The sequence below is a fragment of the Rhea pennata genome, unplaced genomic scaffold (assembly GCF_028389875.1).
Source record: "Rhea pennata isolate bPtePen1 unplaced genomic scaffold, bPtePen1.pri scaffold_70, whole genome shotgun sequence".
NCBI lineage: Eukaryota > Metazoa > Chordata > Aves > Rheiformes > Rheidae > Rhea > Rhea pennata.
This window is the reverse complement of record NW_026907698.1, coordinates 470,480-491,377: the sequence shown is the minus strand read 5'-3', so window position 1 is coordinate 491,377 and position 20,898 is coordinate 470,480. Positions and strand designations below refer to the sequence as shown.

Here is a 20,898-nt window from a genome sequence, read left to right as displayed (position 1 = left end):
ATCCCCTACAAGTGACAGAGGAAGAGACTTAGGCAGCCCGCTGACCTCGGCTCCTTTCCAGCTGCAGTTACTCAGCGTGGACACCATGATCAAAGAGAGCATCCAGAAAGCTGTGATCCAGCTGGAGGACAAGGGGGACAACAGCCAGCGGGCGACCGAGAGAATCCAGATCCTCCACAACTTGCTTTTCCATTCCCAGAATAGCACGCGTGAGTACAGAGAGCTGACGTCCGCATTCGTCTGGGTCTACAGCTTGCGGGTTGCAAGCCATGTGACGGGAGAACGCATGGGGCAGCCTTAGTGGCGGCCTTCGGCACTGGGGTGGGAGAGCCCCTGAGCTCACACAGGACCTCCTTCGCCTTCCCGTGCCATCCCTCATGCTCGGAATCTCCCTCAAGCGTCCAGCTTTTGGGGTGAGCTTTGCTGGACACCGCAGTAGATGATCCTTGATGGTTTCTTGGTGGGAAAAGCAAAACCAGAAAAGAACTGGTGACCCCAGAAACCGAACAGCGTTTTGACTCGGTCTCCCATTTGGAGGCCACCGAGCCTTTTCTCCATCCGGAGAGCTTTAACCAATGCTCTTTCTGTGACTAGTTTCCAGCCGGTTTATGGCTGTCCTGAAAAGGCGAATCTGCCGCCTCCTGAAAGAGCGGGAGGAAATAAGCCACGAGCCGAGGGAGTGGATCTTCCGCCGTGCGCTCTCCACTGAATTCATCCTTGAGGACACTTCCTTCAGGTACTTCTGGCCAGGTGCCCGAAAGTGAAGTTAAGATCACTGTAGCTTCTGGGGAGGCCTTTTTTGGAAAGGCTTTGATGGAAAGAAACACTTGGGTTGGCTGCGAGCTGGGCACAGGCTTCAGGATGGTCCACCTAGCTCCTGGACATCCATATTTGGTGTTTCCAGCCGTGCGTCTCCTTGGTTTGTGGACTTGCAGACCTCCGGGCTGACACTGTAGAGTGGGTGGCCGAGGGTCTCCGACGCCCATCTCGAGACGGGCAGGCGGTGGTGCGTGACGAGCTGCGCCGTGTCTGTCCCCTGCTTTCAGGCAAGCGCTCTGGATGCACCTGGCAGACCTCGCGGCGCACATGTTCGCCCAGATTCTAGCAGTGACGGATGCCAACAACAACCTGGATCACGTGGCTCAGGGCTCACCATTCGCAGAGCTGTGGCTGGAGACGTTCCAGGATGAAAGGCTCCTCAAAATCGAATACACCAGGAAGTAAGAGACTCAGCGGTGACATGGGCTCAGGCAGACAGGGGAGAGAGGAAGAGCCAGCGCTCGTAGCACAGCTCCATGCGCGGCGAAACGGTAGCACCAATGAGTTTTGGTGGGTCACGACGTAGTTGGGAAATGCCTTGGGTGTCGTGGCACCAAAAGCTCCTGCTGCTTTTACGCTGTGCCAGCCAGAAGAAATGGGCTCCCGTCCTGCCTTTGGGTGACTTTTCCCTGAGTTGGCTACCAAATCTCTCCTTGGGCCTTTTGAACTCATTGAGGAGAATACCAGGAGAAGCTTTGTTGTGGTGCTCCAGCTCACGCACCTACAGCCTGTCATGTCATTAATTTTCTTTCTGTGCTATTCATGTTCAAGGGTTGTGGGTGCTAAGATCCCCGTGCTGTCGATGACGGAAGACCCCAACACGTCACTCTTCTGCCAGTTCCCGTTCAGCTGGGTTTTCAAAGCCTACCTGGATGAGATATGGGAGAGGGTCTATCACACGAGAGGTAACGTCAGGCTTCTAGAGGTTTGTCCCCACTGGTGAGCTTTAACACAGCAAGGCAGGTCCCCAATGTTTCCCTCAACAGCCTGTGTCCTTCGTAGGAGGAGCCACGGTAGCTACGGTGGCTACCAACAACCTAGGACATCCGCTCTGCGCTCACTCTCTGTTCCATATAAATCTCCTCTTGGGGGCGGAGGCGTTACGCCCTTCCACATGCGCCATTGCCCTCCGCCACTCATCCACCTCCGTCTTAACAAGGAACGTTTAATTTCCTGCTGAGCGGTCATGACTCTCTCATGTCCTGCCCCTTCTTCTAGGTCAGCCAAAGGTGCCTATGGAGGAACCGGCAAGGTTCTTCCAAAACCTCGTCAAGAATGTGACAGTGCTGAACGGCAGCAAACCCGAAATGATACGCCGTTACGCCAACGACTTTCTCAGGATGGCTTTTCCTGGGCAAAATTTGCCTGTCTACGAGGTATGTAGCAGTCGGTGGACCTCTGTCTTCCACCGATGCTGCCTTGAGTCCTCAGGTCATAGTTGCATGGCTCCACCACCATGACAAAGGTTGTTCCGTGGGGTTAGATGGCTCCACCACCATGACAAAGATAGCTCTGTGGGGTTAAATGGCTCCACCACCACGACAAAGACATCTCCACGGAGTTAGATGGCTCCACCACCACGACAAAGATATCTTCGTGGGTTTAGATGGCTCCACGACCATGACAAAGATAGCTCTGTGGGGTTAGATGGCTCTACCACCATGATACAGGCAGCTCCTCAGGGTTATATGGTTCCACCACCATGAGAAAAGTAGCTCTATGGGGTTATATGGTTCCACCACCATGCAAAAAGTAGCTCCTCAGGGTTATATGGCTCCACCACCAGGAGAAAGGTAGCTCCTTGAGATGCCCATGTCATTCTGAGAGAGAGGAATGCTGTCTGGAGGGGCCTGTCCCTCTCCATCAACTCTGAATCCTGTTTTTTAAGGAGCTTTGGCCCTGATCCTGTCCTTTTTGGCCAAATCGGACATTCCGATCAGCGGTCCTTTCTGCTTGGAGGATACTTCTCAGCCGTTATGAGCTTTCAGTCTCAGCTGTGCCTTAAGAAGTATTTTCTGACAGGGAAAACTCAGACGCTGGCGAGGAGACGCTGCAGCAATGCTGAGCGGCACTGTCGATCCCCATGCTGTTTGCTTTGGAGTGGGAATAACACTTTTTGTTTCTCACGCAGATCTTGTCAAGAGTTTTTCTCGTCAGCGCAGAGCAGCTCTGCTTCTCTGTGGGCAGGGGAGAGATGGACTTTTCCCTGATTTGGCTCCACATTGAGTATTTCTACCTGCGAGAGGATTACCAGCTCTTCGTCGATGTAGCAAAAAGCGATGGTGCCGTCGTAGATGAGCTGCAGAAGCTCTATAGGGAGAATCCGCCAGAAATGGTGAGCGAGGAAGAGCCACGGGCGCCCTCGAATCCGTTTGTGTTTGGCCAGTTTTTCTTCACGGCTTCCGTTGTTTAGCAACGCAGCACGTTTAAGCAACACTTGGGGCTTGCATCCGCTCGGCTACGGCGCTCAGGTCCCCTGAGACCTCGGGGGTGGGGGCACATTGTGTCGAGCTTCAGTGGTGGCCTCCAGTAGCAGGTTCAAACACCGTAGCGTACACCTCCGTGGAGATGTCCTGCTGAGATGTTTGTCGTTCTGGGCACCCAGCTCAGATTTTCAGAGAACTTCTCCTTGTGAGACTGCGATCCTGCTTTCACTGAGGTGCAGGGAGATCAGTTAGAGCCCTCCTTGGCTTTTGGACTCTATAACCTCATCAATATTGGCTCATTTCCTTCTAATTTAGCCCTGTTAACCACTCCAGAAGCCTTAGTAGTGTCCGATCCTGCAATATCCCTCGCCGCTGCACTGTGGACCAGCCAGCTCAGCTCTGCACGACTCCGGCTTGCTTTTACTCTATCGTTGCGACTGTCATTTCAGTTTGTTGCTCTCGACGCCTTGAACATTCTCCTGAAGAAGGTGCAGCCCACAGAGAAGGCGCTCCTGCCCTTTGACGCTTGCGTGGCATGGCTCGAGAGTGTCAAGTCCATCAAGCCCTGGGTGGAGTGGATGAGCATGGACAACTACCAGCTTCAGTTCTACCAGAAGAAGAAGGAGCTCATGGAGTGCGTCCTGTAAGTTGGCCCTCTCCCTGTAGACTGTAGGGCATACTAAAACACCAGCAACCATCTAAGCAGCTCACGTGAGCTGAATCTGGCCTCCTCTTGGGAAACCAGAATCATAAATACTCAATTTCTTGGCTCCTTCCTGGCCCTTTCTCTTCCTCTTGCCTGTTATCACCAACACGATAACAAAATGATTCCCAAAAGAGGTGGTGGCTACATCACCGTGACCAAGTTGTTTCCTTCTGGCCTTTCCTGACCTTCTCGATCGTGTCTGAGATGCTTTCTGGAGAGGAATGAGTTGGTCTCTCCAGAGGCAACACCCGAAAAGGGGTTGGTCGCTTCAGTTTGGCCCAGGGTCCGTTAAAGTAAGCAGGACCACACCGTAGCTTTCTTCCACAGAAGAAAGCCAACCACAGAAGGTCGCATCTTCAAGAGACCGGTTGGTAACAGGAACAACTCTGAGAACTACTGGCGGGGAAGGAACCTCAGTCGGTGGGCTCTAGTACTTCCGCTGTCTCAACCTTGGTCAATGTCCTTGCGTGTGCATTTTGCAGCCACCGCTGGACCTGCACCAACATCGTCTACATGCTGATTGACCACCTGTTGCACAATGAGACACAGATAGAAGAGAAGCTCCTGAAGCTTGTGGTGAAGCAGTTCATCTTCCTCTGGAACGTAGGCATCCACCCGGGCAGCTCAACCGTGGGGCGCAGCGGAGCTTGGGCGGATCCTCCTTTGGCATCCGCTCAACCTGCCTGGGCTTCATCCTTCTCCTGCAGCGCCTCTACGCGACGCCAGGTTGCGAGCCGGAGAAGACATTCGACTGGGTGACAAAAGTGCTCAAGAAATGCAACGAGAATGCTGATATCGTGTACCTCGTGTGAGTCCACGCTGGGCAAAACCCCGATACTCCGAAACTGCTGCTGAGGTCAAAAAAACAAAAAGAAATCAGCGCTGAATCATCTCTTCCTTTGGTGACTTCTTGCAGGAAGGGGGTGAAGGAGTGCAAGAGCTGCCTGCGTGAGATCACTGACCCGGCGGAGCTGCCCTGCAGCCACATCTTTTGCACCCAGTGCATCTTGGAGTGGGCCGACAAGCGCTGCAAGATCTGCAAGAAGGAATTCCCAGAGGATTACATCCCCACAGCTTCGGAGGCCACGAGGTATCGCTCAGCTCCGTCTCTCCCGTGGCCCGTTCAGGCCCAGAACGGTTGTCAGAGCGAATGCCGCTCCGCGGAGAAATGGTGCCTGGCCATGAAAATCGAAATATTAAATCCCCTCTGTTGTATCTGGGCCCGAGTATTTAAAAATGAGGAGGAGAGAGGGAGGAAGAAGAGGTGGAAAGAGGAGGAAGAAACCTGAAGTATGAAATGCAAAATGCCCGGGTGTATTTTCCAGGGGTTCATTCCCATCTCTCTATATTAAAAAAAAAAAAGGGGGGGGGATAAAGAAAAAGAAAGAAAAATATGCACATAGCTTTTCTCCTCCGTGGTCCGGGCGCTGCATTCAGCGGGTCTCGGTTTTCTTCCTCCCTCCTTCTCTCGCTCCAGGGAAGCTGTCGCCTGCCACAACAAGTTCCGGCGCAAGTGCAATTCCTTCTTCGTGGAGTTCGTCACCGTCTACTTTTTGAGCGGCAGAGACACACCGTGCCAGGAGGTCGTCGAGCGGCTGATCCAGTTCATGGCCTGCAAACCATCCAAACCTGAGCACCGGGAAGGCAGGCGCTTCGGTAAGGGCCGTCTGACCCGCCGCCTGCCCACCTGCGGCCTCGGCGCAGAAATGACACCTCTTGTAACTCCGTTCCTAGTCTACAAGCCGAAAAGCGAGCTGTCACCCTTCGAAGAGTGCATGGACACCAGCCCCACCGTGCAGTCGTCCCTGCTGAAGCTCCTCCTGCGCTGCGGGTCAGCACCGAGGTCGCCCCGCGGGCCAAGCGCCCAGCCCCTTCGGCCTGGCAGGACCTGACCTGACGCTCCGTCTCCTCCTTCTGGCCCAGGTTCGACAACATGAAGGTCCACCTGGAAAGATACCTCTCACAGATGGAGGAGAAGATAACATCCAACCAGAGCAACAGCGACCATTTCTACTTCATGGTGGTGCATTGCCTGGAGGTGAGCCCCTGCAATGGCGACCTACACCGGGAACCATCACCCCAACTGACGTTCCCTGTCCCTCACCTCCTTGTTGTCCTCATGGGTTCCCACTAGGAGAAGCAGAGCGAGGAGCTCACGTCAGGACGAAGAGTCTCTGGGCAGAGCAGGTCTCACGGCGGGAGACTTCATGGGGTTTTTTTTCTCTCTCTCTCTGTCGAGCAGGACTTTATGCATTCGTCTTCCCAAGAAGATGACATCCGGCTCGCCCAAAACTGGCTCTCCGCCGCTGACCTCTCTGCTTTCCGCTGGCCCGAGGTCTCAAGGATTAACACCCTCCAGTTCATAGCCCAGCTCCGGCTTTCCATCAGCCACGTGGCCGCCGTGCTCGGCAGGCAGCTGCTGGGCGGTGAGTCCTCACGCTAGCCGAGAAGGAGAAGAGGGTCTCTGCTCACTGTAGCCTCGGCGACTGCTGTGAAAAACAAGCGGGTTTTTATGAAACCGCTGGAAAAACAAACGAGTGGTTTTATGAAAACTGAGGTCATTTGGGAGAAACCGCCAGGGCTGGAAGTGAGGCAGGGGAATTTGGAGTGACCGCGTGAAAGGACCTTGGTTGAGAAAGCTACTTTGCACTTTAGACGTGGCTGGTTTCTTCTTTACACCTTGATCAGCTATAAAGGGAATCCATGATGGACCACCCAAAATGGCCCAAATCTGACCCAACCAGATGCTGGAGGCCCAAGGAGTCCATCTTAAGCCCAAGAAGTAGGTCAGAGGAGCGGCTTCTCTCCCTGATCTCAAACAGAGGCGTGAGATGGTCTCCACCTCCTAGACACCCTTGGGTAGTTCCGTCCTAAAATGAGGGGGGTTCCTGACCCCGGGTGCGACCAGGGGGGTCAAAGATGAGGAATGCCATCAGCGCCTTCAGCCCCCAAATTCACTGCCTTCCCTGAGCTCCAGGCGCCATTTCAATCCCCCCGGGAAGGGGATGACACTGGCCATGGGCACTTGGGTCACATCAACCCCGTGGGCTTACCGTAACGGGGAACCTCGTTGTCGGTCACAGATGCGAACACACCAGCAGCCAAGAGAGACAAGAAGGATGAGAAAGACCTGGTGAATGCAATGAAGAACCTGGTAGCCAGGGCTCAGACACCATGGCTTCAGGTGTTCCTCATCAGAAACCTCTGCAACACCTACGGGCTCATCTCAATGTGGAAGATCCTCCAGGCAGAGGAGTGGATTTTACCCCAAGGAGTCGAAATGTCCCAGGTGAGCTGGTCTGAAGCGCCCAGGAACTCAGGGGATGGGCTTTACCCAAGCCCAACCATGTCATATTTACTCACGGGGTGGGGTGGGAGGGTCTCCTGCAGTCTGGGTCGAGATGCAGTGGAGGAAGGTGGCAGTTGCCTGCTCATACGCAGCCGGGACGAGTTTCCCCAGCTGCATTGCCGTGATGCTTTCGCCCTCGCTGCGCGTATTTTGAAGGAGGCGCCCACATGGCACTTGCGGCATCGCGCACGCTCGAGCATCGTTGCCCTCCGTGTTCTCGTTGTGAGAATGTGGTGATGAAGAAGCGCGGATAACGGCCGTGTTTTCCAGAATATAACAGCCTGGTTGAATGCAACACTGATATTTTTGGTGCTGGAAAAAGCAGAAAAGCTGATAGGAAGGAAAGACCCCAAGGAAATCCAGACCTTCACTGTGAGTGTGCGTTGCATCGAGCGGAGAAGGTCACTGGTGGGGCGGTGGTGGAGAGTGGTAGCAGTTCCCTTCTGCCCTCGGGGACTTTGCAGCTTCGATGCCGAACCCCAACTGGGAAGAAGACGGCAAGGTGTTGTGTCGGGGGTTGTCTGGTCCACGCCATTTCTTTTCTAGGCTGTCATGAAGCAGATGGAGAATATCCTCCAGCTGCCGTCCGCCCCAGACATGCCTCTGGAGGACAGGTTGAGGAAGACCATAAACGCCTTGGTTGACCACGAAACTGCCGGCCTGCTCGGGGTGGTGTTTCACACTGCACTCACCCTGGTCCTGTCCCGGAGCTCCATCACTCACCTTCTCAGCAACATCTGCTTCCAGCCCAGTGTGGTGAAGGTGAGTCCTGTCGGGGCTGAGCAGAGCTGTCTCCGCTCTTAGAGGGCCATGGGAAGCAGCTGAGGAGCGGATTGCTTCTCTTGGAGGCCGTGTCTGGATCATGGCCCTTCCCCCCAAGGTCTAGTGGTTGTTTTGCCCCATAATGTGTTTGGAAGCAAAACTCGTAAAGAATTGGCCTTGTCTGGAATTTTTTGTCAGCCTCTGTCTACTTCCTTGGTGTTTCTCAGGCAGACGGGAGGCAAACGAGGAGCACGGTGGCCTCGTCCCTCAGTCTCCTCTCTGCCCACCTTGCCTTTCCCAGGGCTCCTACCTCCCCACCATGCCTGGAGACCTGCTTTTCGATGAGAAGAACTGGAAAATCGGTCCCTTTGATAAACTTTGGAGTAAGCATGAGGCGAACGCGGCCGTGACCGGCCAAGGGATGGAGGAGGGAGGGGACAAAAGGCGCCCCAAGGCCAACTCCGCGCGTTGGTCAAGTCCTTCGCACCCTCCTGCTGGCCAGAGCTGCTCTGGAGTCATTCTTGAAGAGCTCTGAGAGGGCCCTGCGGTGGGGCTGGTGCTTGGGAGGTGGGAGCCTGGCCCGTGACCCTCTCGGTGGGCTTCACGGAGGACTTTGTGGCTGGGAGACAGCCAACCAATGCAGTTCTCTCTCGCCCATAGCATGCCAGTGTGGATCGTATTGGATCGTCACCAGAGTAAGTGGCTCCCCGGGGTCTTCACAGCTCTGTCTTCTCGCACTCTGCGTGGTGTCCTCCCCACAGGAAAGTGGGTCTGGGCGATGGTCCTCACCCAGCAGCCCGGAGGGACCCCGCCAGCCAGCTCAAAATGCGTTGCAGCCTCTGGGTGCCAGAGCCCAGCTGGGCTGAAGACATCACTACCTCCCTCCTGTTTCGCGTTAGCTGTCGCGAGGACCTCCCCAGAGAAAATCTGGCTCACGCCGCCCTCCCTTTCCCTCCCTGTTGCAGTGCGGCTTCCCCACAGAAGTGAAGCAGTGCACGTGTGGTGCCAAAGTCGGGGGCATCCGCCACAACCCCGAGAAAGGCTTCTCCAGGGAGGAGATGTAAGTCGAGCGGCTCAGCTATGTCATCCTCTCGCACCAGGAGAATGTCCCCACCAGCCACCACCAAGTCTTCTGGTGGTTGCCTGTCAACAGAGGTCCCGGAAAACGAGTAATGGAGGTTTTCCGCACACAGCACAGAGGACAAAACGAAGACGGGCTACCTCCTGGAGAGCCCTTCGCTGCGGAGGAATGACCTGGAGCGGTCCCTGTCACCTGCCTGTGTGGCTCTCGCCAGGGCCCTGCTCCACTCAGCCCTGCTGCTGGGCACCTGCACTGATAAACAGGTGAGCGGAGACCCACTGGCGCCTGGGAAAGCTGATCGTGGCGGAAGCATTGGCGTTTTGTGGGGGGGGAAGGGTTTGGAGGCGAAGCTCCCTGAGGACCTGACCCCGTCTCCCAGGCCATCCTCGACCTGATGAAAGAGAAAGCGGAGGACGTGGAGAGCTTCTTCCAGGGCCACCTGCAGAAGGACATCGGCTGCCTGGCAGAAGCACTTGGCAGGAACATGGAGGACACCGTGTTGACCATCCATCTGTTCCTGCAGCGCGTGAGCGACAACCCAGCGGGTGAGGACATGCTCGGTGTGCCCGTGGGCTCCCACCAGGTGGGCTCCAAGCCAGCCGATGGGTTCCACCTTCCCAGGACAACCGCTGGGTTGGGTAACGAGGGGGTGAGAAGACGGGAAGGACGAGGAAGGGCAGCCACGGCATGGACCCGAGGTCTACAGCGTCCGAGGTCACGCTTTGCTTTCCATCTCCCGCAGGCAACAGCAAAGTCCTGGGCGTCTTGGCCGAGAAGAAGGACCGAACGGAGTGGGAGGACTGCTTTAAAGACCTGGCTCAGCCCTTCTTCCAGGTACACGCGGGCCTGGCTGGTAGGTTTCTGGCCATCGCCTGTCCAGTGCTCCACTCCGTGGGTGATGAGCGCATGTGCCCAGAGCCGCTCGCCCAGCTCAGGATGTTCTCAGGTGGAACGAAGCAGGTCCATCACCTTGGTTTTAACCCAGAGCTAATCTCAGGATGCCGGAGACCTCCCAGTTGGCCCCGGTCTCCTGCTCTGCCACTGCAGAGGAGAGCAGATCCTTGGGAGACCCAGCTGGGTTTCTTCTCAGAAAAAAAAAATCCCCCTTGAGTTTCTCCTGGGGCGATTCTGGGTTTTCGCCCAACTTTGCTTCTCAAGCGGCAAGTTCGTACCGCGAATGCCAGCTCCTAAGGACCCTCCTCTTCCCGCAGGACTTGGAGCACATCCTCGCTTCAGCCAAGCACCAAAGGATGAGGGAAGGTCCTAAACACTCCGACCTCCTCTTGAAAATAGCCTACAGCGATGTGTCACCCTTCAAAGATCCGCCGAGCCGTGGGCTGATCGACCGGCCCTGCATGTGGAGGTTCGAGCAGAAGATGACCATCCAGACCCTGATGCACTTCCTGCAGCAGGAGCATGGTGAAGGCGACGCGAACCCCTATCCGATCCTGCTGGAGCTTCTGTCCAAGGTTGGCCTTGGGGATGACGCACGGGCGACAGCCGTGGGACAGCTTTATTTCACCACCGGAGTGAGATGTTGCCGTCCACTGGGGTCCCCGGCAGCCAAGCTTGCGCCTTCAGGCAACACCACGCTGAGTCTTTTTCCCCTTTTTCCAGCTGCAGAACATCCAACACATCCGCTACCTGCCCGACATTTTCCGCATGCAGAAGGCCCTGATCCACTTCTTCCAGAACAGCCACAAAGGGGAGAACTATTCGGTCCAACAGTTCCTGGAGCAAACCGAGCTCTCAGGTGCGCTACAGCCAAGCGGGCGGGCACAAGCCAACCCCTCGGCTCGCCCTGTGCGTGTCTCCCGCGAGCCAGCCTCGGCCTCCTGCCTCCGGGTTGGAGGTGCCACCGGTCACCCCTGGGGTTTTGGAATGGGGTGACACCTCGGGAGATGCAACTTCTGGAGCTGGGAGACCTTTTAGAGGTCACCTTGAGGAGTTGAGGGTGAGGTGGGGGGACGAACACCCTGACAGGGCCTTTTTTTCTCCGGGTGGCCCCAGACGACCTGCGTGCCGCTTTCGGCAGAGCCATAGAGACAATCCAGAATGTCTGGAGCAACATCAAAACAAACCCATCGAGCTCAGGTAGGTCGCTCTGTCCCCGGCGGGTCACTCGCCCCTTTGCCAGGTTATTGGGCACCAGGAGACACTCCTGAAAATGAGTGACCCGCCCCCCCCGAAAAAAAAAAAACACATCATGGAATCACATTCCGGACCCTCCTGAGAAGGCTTCAAACCTGCAGGCATCAGCCTCCCGCCAGACCTGCTGCCAGAGGACATCAACACCAAAACGGCCGTCCTGAACCTTCTGCCCGTCCAGCCGTCCATCAGCCATCTGGTGTCCAGGTTCCTCATACAGCTCCAGAATAACTGTGTGGACACAGCTGCCCGGGTCACGTGCGAGAAGCAACGGTAAGGTCTCGAGCTGTCCATCCCCAGCTCGCTGAAGGCCCTGGGCTATAAGGTGAAGCTCTCGGGGATGGTGCTGTGTCCTCACTAAGTCCTGGAGGGCCGCGGTTGAGCGCGGCAGGGCTGAAAGGGGGGCGGCGACGGGGCCGCTGAGGGCCCGCGTCTCCTCACGCAGGGCCATCTCGGCGGAGGAGGTGAAGCCATCTTCCGTGCTGGCTGTCACCAAGAATGACCTGGTCACCATGGCGCTTGCCAACTTCCAGTACGAGATAGAGGAGGACGGCACCAGGATGGCCTACTTCGACTTCCAGATGTTGCAGCGGCAGGTGGTCCAGCGCTTCATCAGCGGCAAGCCCATCATCAAGGTGCAGGTGAGTGTGACGGCCCAGGCTGCCACCGGCATTGTCCCAGGCTGACGGCAGCATTGGGGGGGGGGGGTAGGTTGTTCCCGGCCTTTCCAGATTTGGGCAGAGGGGTCGGCAGACCGCTCACTTTGCCTCTGCTCCTTCGGTCGGAGGCCTTGGAGACCTCTGCCAGGATGGAAATCGAACCACCTCTTGGGACATCGGCTCCTCACGGCCTACCAACATCCTTCTTGCATTGGAGAGTCCAGAACTGGTCCCAGCACCCACCGGCATCCCACAAACACCGAGCACAAGGGGGGAAAAAAACCACCCCTTCCTTTGCCCCATTGGCCACCCTTCGTGCCCCCCCTGGACATCTCCTCCTTGGAGAAGGCTTCGACCTTTTCCTTCTTCCTGCCAGAGGGCTCCATCAAAAATGCCAGCAGCCTCGCGAGGCTGTCAGCCACCTCCTGCAGCATCTGCAGCGGGGGGGGGGGGGGGGGGGGAACCCTGCACTGCCTGCCCGAGCTTCCCGGCCAGCCGGCCCGCCTTCAGCCGCGCCGACGGGGTCCCTAACCACCAGCGCTGCTGTTTTCCAGACGGCTCCATCCATTGCCCTGAACAACGTGAGGACCCTGCAGGCCACGCAGACCAAAGTCAGGAACCAGCTGCACCAGGTAGGAAAGGGGCCACCACGTAGGAAAGGGGCCACCACGTAGGAAGGGGGCCACCACATAGGAAAGGAGACACCACGTAGGAAAGAGGCCACAATGTAGGAAAGGGGCCACCAGGTGGGAAAGGGGCCCCCAGGTAGGAAAGGGGCCACCCTCCTCCGTCCAGCCCTGGAAGGTCCCAGGACACCCTGCAGGGGCTGGAGAGCTTAGTGAGGACACCTGGGACTTGGTGATAGCACGTGGAAAGCCAGGGGCACCTCAGTGGGGCAGGTGGGCGAGTGCTGGGACCGCAGCACAGCCCCAGTCGCTCTCGCCACTGCCAGGAATCGCTCAGCGTGAACCAGCAGAAACGCATCATGGAGGAGGTCCGCTCTGTGAACGCCATTTCCCAGACCTTGGACACCGTGAAGGTGGCCGCTGAGTTCCTGGCCGTCACTGGCGGTGACCCCGAGCGCCCGCTCTCCGAGTACGTCCGGCAGGAGCTGAAGATGGACGCTGGTGCAAAGCAGTTCCAGGACTTGCCGGTATGCAGGAGGGAAAGGGGCTCCGTACGTCTTCTCCTCGCCCAGCTGCCTCTGTCGGTTTAGGGCAGGATTTGGATTCTCCTGCAGCTCCAATGACCTTCCTGTGGTCCAAGGACTCCGGGTGTTAGCGCAGGGCTGTCCACAGAGGGTGCATGCGCTCCTGCCAGGAGCTCTGGGGCACTACAGGGTCTGTGGCCCGTGTCCACCAAACCGTTGAGGACACGTCCATAGTGGGGCAACCACCTCCCCGTCCCCCGATCTTGGAGGTCCAGGATTCATAGAGGTGCCTGCTGGGATGCTTCAAGCTGGCGATCCAAGCCCGTGAGGCGAGTTCCCAGCCCAAAGTCATGGAGCCGCTGAAGGCCTGAAGTTGGCGGGGACCTCTGGAGATCATCTGGCCTAAGCTCGAGCAGCCTCACCTAGAGTTTCCCTGCCCCCACCCCCAGCCCCGCCGTGGCACGCACTTGAGCTGGGTCTGGACTGGAGCTTCCCAAGGACCAACTTGGACTGGTCTTGTCCCTTCTGTGTCCCCCCTCACCCAGGTGGTGCCCAGCACCCAGCTGAAGCACATCCTGTCGCTCTGGAAGGTCCTGGCGGCTTGCAAGTCCATGCTGCTGGTGCAGATGAACCAGGTGAAGGAGCCAAGGTCATGGCGGAGGACGTGATTTCCCCTATCTCATCCCTTCTTGGGGTAGAAACGGTGCTAAAGATACTGTCCTGCCAGTAGAGTCCAGCCTGGCTCGTGTCCGCAGCTGTCTGGTGGCTCCGACACGAGGCTCAAGGACCCCAGAGGGTTGAGGTTCTGCCTCTTCATCAGCCGTCACCTCCAGACAGCCCTGGCAGGGGGACCCGGGGTGGGGGTGGGGTCTCCCTCTTACTGATGCTGGTGGTTGTTGCAGGATCCTTTCTGCCTGGTACCCAAGAAGTTCCAGGAGAAGCTGGATCTGGTGAACGCAAAAGCCCTGGCCACCAAGCTGGCCAATATCAACCTGGACTTCTTCCTCATTGAGCTCCACGAGATGATTAGGGTGGCCCTGGCTGACTTTGAGCCGCACTGGGAGTAAGTGCAGATCTCTCCTGGCTCGCCCTGGGGATGGATCCTCCCCTCGGCATCATCTTTTTTTAAGGAGAAGCTGGGAAGCCTGGTGGGGAACGGGGCCGAACCTTTTTTGAATGGTCATGCTGAGGCTTTGTGGTGCCTGGGACAAGAGGGTTAGGAGGAAGGCACAGTGGGAACCTCCTCATCTTCAGTCCTTCAGGGTCCTGGAGCATCTCATGGGGCAGCTGGAACAAAGGCTATGGGGCTCCTGGAGCTCCTGTGGACTGGGACTTGTCAGAAGCTCTGTCAAGGGCTTTCACTGACCAAGTCTGGGCCACCATTGAGGGCCTTCAGTGACAAACAGCATGGACCATCATTGAGGGCCTTCAAAGACCAGCAGTGTGGGCTGCTGTAGAAGGCTTTCAGTGATAAACAGTGTTGGCTACTGCTGAGGGTCTTCACTGACCAGCGATGCTGGCCACCGTTGAGGGCCTTCACTGCCCAATGGCGTTGGCCACCACTGAGGGGCTTCGTTGACCAACAGTGCCGACCATTGCTGAGGTCCTTCACTGACCAACAACACGGGCCACTGTTGAGGGTCTTCACTGACCCACAGGGCTGGTCAGTATTGAGGGCCTTCACTGCCCAGTAGCACTGGCCACTGTTGAGGCCTACACTGGCCATGGTGGGCTGCTGGGGGTTTTTTTGGGTGCCCAAGCCACCTCCAGCTGCTTACCCCTGTCCGCTGCTTCCCCTCCAGGCTCAAGGATACCTTCAGGTACTTCCTGGAAGACCACCAAGTCAACGCTGCCTCCATCACTAGCCTGACGGATGTGCTGAGCCCCGACCTGCTCCTCAAGGAGGTCCTCGCTGTCTGGAGGACAGCGGCAGAGACCAGCCAACTGCCCGTCTATGCCTATGGCAAAGGGAGACCAGCCCCTAGCAGCCGTTAAAGTCCCCTCCCAACCTCACAATGACCCCGAAGGGGCCACGAGACCCCTGAATCCCTGCGAGTCTTGGCTCCGGGGGGAGGGGGGGGAGTGTCATAAATGAGCTGTGCAGGGGCTCGCGGCGCCGTCCTGGTCCCCCCCCCTCCAGCCGGTTGGGGACCCAGGGTGGCCGGAAGCATCCCGGGACAGGGGGGTGGGGTGGAGGGGTGTCACTCTCCTTCCCCAACCCATGAAGTCCCGCCAGCTCGACGGATGCCTAGAGCCAAAGCCCCTCTAGGTCCTCCTGGCTGGGCGCCTCACTGAGTCCACGTCCACCATCAGGGTTTTCCTGTTCCTCCTGCCTTGAGGAGCCTCTTCGGCGCATCGGAGCTGCTTCCAACTGCCTTAATAAATGGAGTAACCTTGGCCCAACCGGCGGCCTGAGTTTCCCTCTCGGCCCTCTCTGATTTTTGGGGGGAAGAGTGGAAGGTGGTGGGAACGAGATGGTGGTTGGGTGGTGGGGTGTGGTGGGGGTGGTGGGGGTGGGTTTCCGGCCCTGCCCCGGGCTCTTCGTGGCGGGCGCTTTCTGCAATCATGGTGGTTGTGACGGCAGCGCCATTATCGGCGGGTTTCGGCCCCCCCAAAAAAGAACAACCACCCCCACACGCACCCCACACACACCAAGAGCACCTTCGGGCACTGCCAGACACAGCAGCGGCCAACAGCCATCTGATAAAAAGCTTCGGGAGCTTACAACACCCTAAACCATCCCAAATCATGCATTTCTCACCCCGAAAACACGCCCTTCCTGCCCTCCCCTTCAACCCTGCTGCCCGCGTTCTTGGCAGAAGACCGAGGAAGGAGCAGGTGGCCGAGCGGGAAGGTCTCCCCCAAAGAAGAAGCAGCCCCCAAAGAAGAAGAAGAAGCCCCTGAAGAAGAAGAAGCCCCCAAAGAAGAAGAAAGCGGCTGCACCATGGCCACATACAAGGCGACGGTGATGACAGGTGACATCCTGGGGGCCAGCACCCTCAACCCCATCTCCCTCACCCTGGTGGACAGCCAGGCAAGAACTCCAGGAAGCCACTGAGATCCTGCTTATCGCCAAGGAAGGTGAGCACGGCGGGCCAGGAGGAGAGGCCCGGTGGGACACAGTGACGATGGAACCACCGCCCCCTGGTTTCAGTCCCTCTCACAGGCAGTGGAGTTCACAGAGTAACCTTGGCCCAACCGACGGCCTGAGTTTCCCTCTCGGCCCTCTCTGATTTTTTGGGGGGAAGAGTGGAAGGCGGTGGGAATGAGATAGTGGTTGGGTGGCGCTGCGAGTGAGACCTGGGCATCCTGGTCCTCCTGCGCCTGCACAAGTGGCGCCTCTTCCTGGAGGACGTCTGGTTCCGCCAGGACGTGTGGGTGATGGCGCCGGGAGGTCACAGCTACCGCTTCCCCTACTACCAGTGGCTGGAGGGTGTCACCAAGCTGGTGGTCTGCGAAGGTGCTGGTAGGACTCCCATCCCTCTCTTTCCACCCACCTCCATCTTCCGGTGCTCCTTGGGGAGGTGGGACGGGTGCTGCCAGCGGCCTTGGGGCATCTGCCGGTGCTGAAGGTCTTCACCTCTTCTCCTTCCCCACCAGGGAAGAAGCTGGCTGAGGACATCTTGAAGGTGCTCGTGGAGCACTGGCGCCGGGAGCTGGCAGCCCGGCAGGAGGCCTATCGACGAGACGGGGCAGCACGGGCTGGCTCAGCATCCCCTGGAGGTGACGCCCAGCATGTCCCACTTTCATCCACCCCCTCCCCCCACAGCGCAGGTGGAAGAGCTTCACTGAGGGTTGGCCCCACTGCCTGGACGTGGCCTCCATCCACAAGCTGCAGTTGGACGCCAAGTTCTCCCGCTAGTGGGGCAGCAACTTCACTGGCATGCTCCTCTTCCAGTGAGTGCTGCCCCGAGCAGCCTCCGCATCCCCTCCTGTGCTGGTGGCACTCAGCGAGGGCACCCGGGCGTCAGGGGCGGGTGGCTGAGGTGTCCACTACCTTGCAGGGGAGCCACCCACCTGCTCTCAGGCTTCCTGCTGAGACCCACCTTCTGGAGGAGCCTGGATGAGATGAGGATTATCGTCTCCAGGACCAAGGGCAGGGATATAGGTGAGTGTCTCGGCATCCAGCACCCCGCTGAGGGCTTCCCCCAGCTGTGCTTACATCACCAACCATCCTGGTGTCCCACATCTTCACCCAGGAGATGCCCACTGTATCCATACTACGTTATACTTGATGGGAATGGTCCGTGTTGTAACTTTCGTATCTGTACTACCTGATACTTGGTGAGAATAGTCTAGTGTTGTAACTTTTTAGTGCCTAGAACAATACCACTGTGTTAAGCGGCATACAAATACGTAACTAACAAGGTCTTGGAAATTTGCGAGAAAGAACAGCAGTTGGTTACATATGGATTCTCTGGCTGGAAGCCACAGAACCACCATGAGAAGCAGTCAACATGAAGGTCAGAAGTTGAAGAGTAATGAAGTAGTGACTCCCAAAGTCAAGTGTGGCCCCCGAAATAAGTCTGCGCACGTGCGCAGTATCATAGCCCGGTTATGTGACTGGGGCGGAGTTGGGCTAGACTCCCTGCACTTGCTGGCCCCAGCGGCCGGGACTCCCATCTACCACAAAAAATCATAAATACCGGAGTTTTTCCAAAGGAGGGAGAGGCTGCTACACAACAGAGGACCACGTTGCCTCCTCGGGGACGCCCGCAAAGATTGTGCCTCACCATGCAGATGATCGGGACAAGCATTGAGGTGGTCCTTCTCGAGATTACCATCGGGTTGGTCTGTTTGTAAATATCTCCTGATAAACTGCTTGCTACTGAAGAGCGTGTGTGTGTGTGTGTGTGTGTGTGTGTGTGTGTGTGAGTGAGTGAGTTTGTGCTGGCTTGCCAAACCAGATATTTGGCCCCCAGGAATCTAACTAGAACACCCACCACATCTCAGCATTGTCCTGCTGTCCCGTAGCTCCACTGGGAGATGCTCACCACACCCCAGCATTGTCCTAGCATCCCGTACCTGCCCCCAGGAGATGCCCAACACCATCCCAGTGTCCCATGTTTCCTCCTAGGAGATGTCCGCCACGTCCTAGCACCATCCTGTTGTCCCACATCTCCTACTAGGAGATGTCCATGACCTCCTAGCACCATCTCATTGTCCCACATCTCCACCCAAGAGATACCCGCTATGTCCCAGCACTGTCCAGCATCCTACACCTCTTCCTGGGAGATGCCCACCATGACCCAGCACCAACTTGGTGTCCCACATCTCCTCTTGGGAGATGTCCACTATGTTCCAGCACCGTCCTGGTGTCCCACACCTCCTCCCAGCAGATGCCCACCACCTTCCAGCACCGAGGCTTTTCCCAAGATGCTTTTCCCCATTTTTCTGCTCATTGCCCTCCACCTTCAAGGAGCGGGAGGCATCAGGTCCCCACAACATCTCCCGGGGATGGCAGGGACAACACTTGATGCCCTCCTGTCCCCCAGTCCCTGAGTATGTGGCCAGGCACTGGCGGAAGGACACCTTCTTCGGCTACCAGTACCTCAATGGCAACAACCCCATCGTCATCCAGAAGTGCACAGAGCTGCTGGAGAAATTCCCAATGACACCGGCAATTGTGGCCAACTCCCTGGGGGCTGGCACCATGCTGGAGGAGGAGCTGCAGGCAGGTCGTGTCTTCGTCGTGGACTATGAGATCCTGGAGAGCCTCCTGGCGGGCACCATCCACAAGCAGCAGCAGTATGTGGCGGTACTGCTCTGCCTCCTGCACCAGGATGCTGACGGTCTCCTGCACCCCATCGCCATCCAGATAGGGATATCGCCATCCCACATCGGTGGAGGAAGACGATGTCTCCATCCCACCTTGGTGGAGGAGGATGTCCCCAACCCACATTGATAGAAGTGGACTTCTCCATCCCACGTTGCTGGAGGAGGAGGTCCCTGTCCCACATTGATGGAGGATGACATCTCCATCCCACGTCACTGGTGGAGGACGTCCCCATCCCACCTTGGTGGTGGAGGACATCCCCATCTCACGACCCTGAAGGAGGATGTCCCTATCCCACCTTGGTGAAAGAGGACGTCCCCATCCCACCTTGGTGGAGGAGGACATCCCCATCCCACATCCCCAGAGGAGGACGTCCCCATCCCACGTTCCCAAAGGAGGACGTCTCCATCCCACCTTGGTGGTGGAGGATGTCCCCATCCCACATCCCCAGAGGACAATGTCCCTGTCCCACATTCAGGTTTCTTCCTCACATTTCAACCAGCAGCCTGCCCCCACCAGCCCCATCTTCTTGCCGAGCAATTCCAAGTGGGATTGGCGAAGACCTGGGTGTGCAATGCCAACTTCTATGTCCACCAGATCCTCACACACCTGCTGTGCACCCACCTCTTCGGTGAGGTCTTTGCCATTGCCACCCGGCTTCCTGCCACCCCATCTTCAAGGTGAGCCCCCCCCTCCACCTTGCACCATGAACACGCCGGGACATCTGGATGGGTACTCAACACAGCGCCATTGACCTTCACTCCCCATCCTACCGGTGCAGGACCTTGCGATCCCTAGGGTCCTCCCCCCACCCCCCACAAAATTTTGCCCTCCCATTTCATGCCCGCTGGGCATTGGGTGTCCTCATCCAGGCTGTCCCTGCCCCTCTGTCCAGCTCCTGATCCCGCACTTCTGCTTCATGCTGCACATCAACACGCTGGCCCGTGATGTCCTCATCAACCATGGTGGCAGCATCGACAAGGTGATATTGTCAAGGAATGTTGAGAAGCAGTTAGGAAAGTCAAAGTGCCTCTAGGATTATTGACACCTGCCAAGGATGCCAAGGGCATGTAGATGAACTGCTGTTGCTTTAGTAACAGCAGGTGCAGATAGCTCCGCAGAACTCAACGCAAATGCCACTCCCCTAAAGTCAGGGCTTCCAAGGTAAAAGACAATCAGCAGGGCATGCACACTGAATTGGAATTTACTTGGGAGAACTCAACCCATGCAAATGTATGGGGTTGCATGGGCTCAGCCAAGGATTCTGAGAGCTGGTCACTGTCTCAGAAGGTCACTCCGCATTGTCTTTGGAAGGCTGTGGAGACTGGGAGAGGTTCCAGTGACAGAGGAAAGGGAAATGTTGCATTTAACTTCAAAAAAAGATGAAAAGCACAACCTGCAGAACTACAGGCTGTTCAGTTTTGCTTGGATTGGGAGTGTGTCATGGAGCGAGTCCTCTATGATCGCGTGTCTAGGTCCATGAAGCTTGGACATTAAAAACTACGTGGGTAGACACCCAGAAAGTTAAAAACTGGTTGGATGATTGAGCTCAAAGGGTTGTGGTGAATAGGGTAGTCCTCTTCCAGGAGGCCAGAAGAGAAATGGAGCACCACAGGCTCTCTCCTGGGACCTGTCCTGTTTAACACTTTGATGAATGGCCTGGCAGAGGTAACATTCGTTATGTTTGTAGATGATTCCAGAGTGGGTGAGGGGCACCCATTTTATGCTTGAGGGCTGCCATTGAGAGGGCTCTGGACAGGCAGGAGTAATGGGCTCCTGTATAAGGAATGTTATGAAACGCAGCACAGAGAAATGCCAGGTTCCTGCACCTGGAACAGAATATCATACTGCAATGATACAGGCCCGGAACTGGGTTGCCATGGAGTAGCTTTGCTGAAAAGGATCTGAGGATCTTGGTGTGCAGAAAATAAAATATGAGACATCTGTGTGCTCAAGCAGCACAGAAGGCCAACAGCAGGCTAGGCTATGTGAATAAGAGACGAACTAGAAGAATGATGGAAG

At 57.0% G+C, this 20,898-nt stretch overlaps 1 protein-coding gene and 1 pseudogene across 1 annotated transcript in view; both read left to right on the top strand.

The window, feature by feature from the left end:
* Positions 1-15,516, top strand: part of LOC134154908 (E3 ubiquitin-protein ligase rnf213-alpha-like) — a 38,147-nt gene extending 22,631 nt beyond the window's left edge. Inside the window, exons 36-68 of the mRNA XM_062601535.1 lie at positions 62-209; positions 595-736; positions 1,047-1,220; positions 1,591-1,724; positions 2,038-2,195; positions 2,951-3,154; positions 3,695-3,888; positions 4,434-4,554; positions 4,659-4,759; positions 4,868-5,041; positions 5,429-5,607; positions 5,686-5,782; positions 5,875-5,989; positions 6,194-6,377; positions 7,035-7,240; positions 7,571-7,672; positions 7,847-8,062; positions 8,364-8,445; positions 8,723-8,757; positions 9,028-9,122; positions 9,256-9,406; positions 9,523-9,688; positions 9,886-9,977; positions 10,355-10,612; positions 10,761-10,896; positions 11,154-11,237; positions 11,396-11,564; positions 11,737-11,932; positions 12,505-12,582; positions 12,903-13,103; positions 13,646-13,735; positions 14,003-14,163; positions 14,903-15,516. Coding sequence (XP_062457519.1) covers positions 62-209; positions 595-736; positions 1,047-1,220; positions 1,591-1,724; positions 2,038-2,195; positions 2,951-3,154; positions 3,695-3,888; positions 4,434-4,554; positions 4,659-4,759; positions 4,868-5,041; positions 5,429-5,607; positions 5,686-5,782; positions 5,875-5,989; positions 6,194-6,377; positions 7,035-7,240; positions 7,571-7,672; positions 7,847-8,062; positions 8,364-8,445; positions 8,723-8,757; positions 9,028-9,122; positions 9,256-9,406; positions 9,523-9,688; positions 9,886-9,977; positions 10,355-10,612; positions 10,761-10,896; positions 11,154-11,237; positions 11,396-11,564; positions 11,737-11,932; positions 12,505-12,582; positions 12,903-13,103; positions 13,646-13,735; positions 14,003-14,163; positions 14,903-15,095 — 4,836 coding nt within the window. The 3' untranslated portion in view covers positions 15,096-15,516. The remainder of the gene's footprint in view (positions 1-61; positions 210-594; positions 737-1,046; positions 1,221-1,590; positions 1,725-2,037; positions 2,196-2,950; positions 3,155-3,694; positions 3,889-4,433; positions 4,555-4,658; positions 4,760-4,867; positions 5,042-5,428; positions 5,608-5,685; positions 5,783-5,874; positions 5,990-6,193; positions 6,378-7,034; positions 7,241-7,570; positions 7,673-7,846; positions 8,063-8,363; positions 8,446-8,722; positions 8,758-9,027; positions 9,123-9,255; positions 9,407-9,522; positions 9,689-9,885; positions 9,978-10,354; positions 10,613-10,760; positions 10,897-11,153; positions 11,238-11,395; positions 11,565-11,736; positions 11,933-12,504; positions 12,583-12,902; positions 13,104-13,645; positions 13,736-14,002; positions 14,164-14,902) is intronic.
* Positions 15,517-16,044: 528 nt separating this feature from the next.
* LOC134154906 (polyunsaturated fatty acid lipoxygenase ALOX15B-like) lies at positions 16,045-20,322 on the top strand (annotated as a pseudogene).
* The last annotated feature ends 576 nt before the right edge of the window (positions 20,323-20,898 follow it).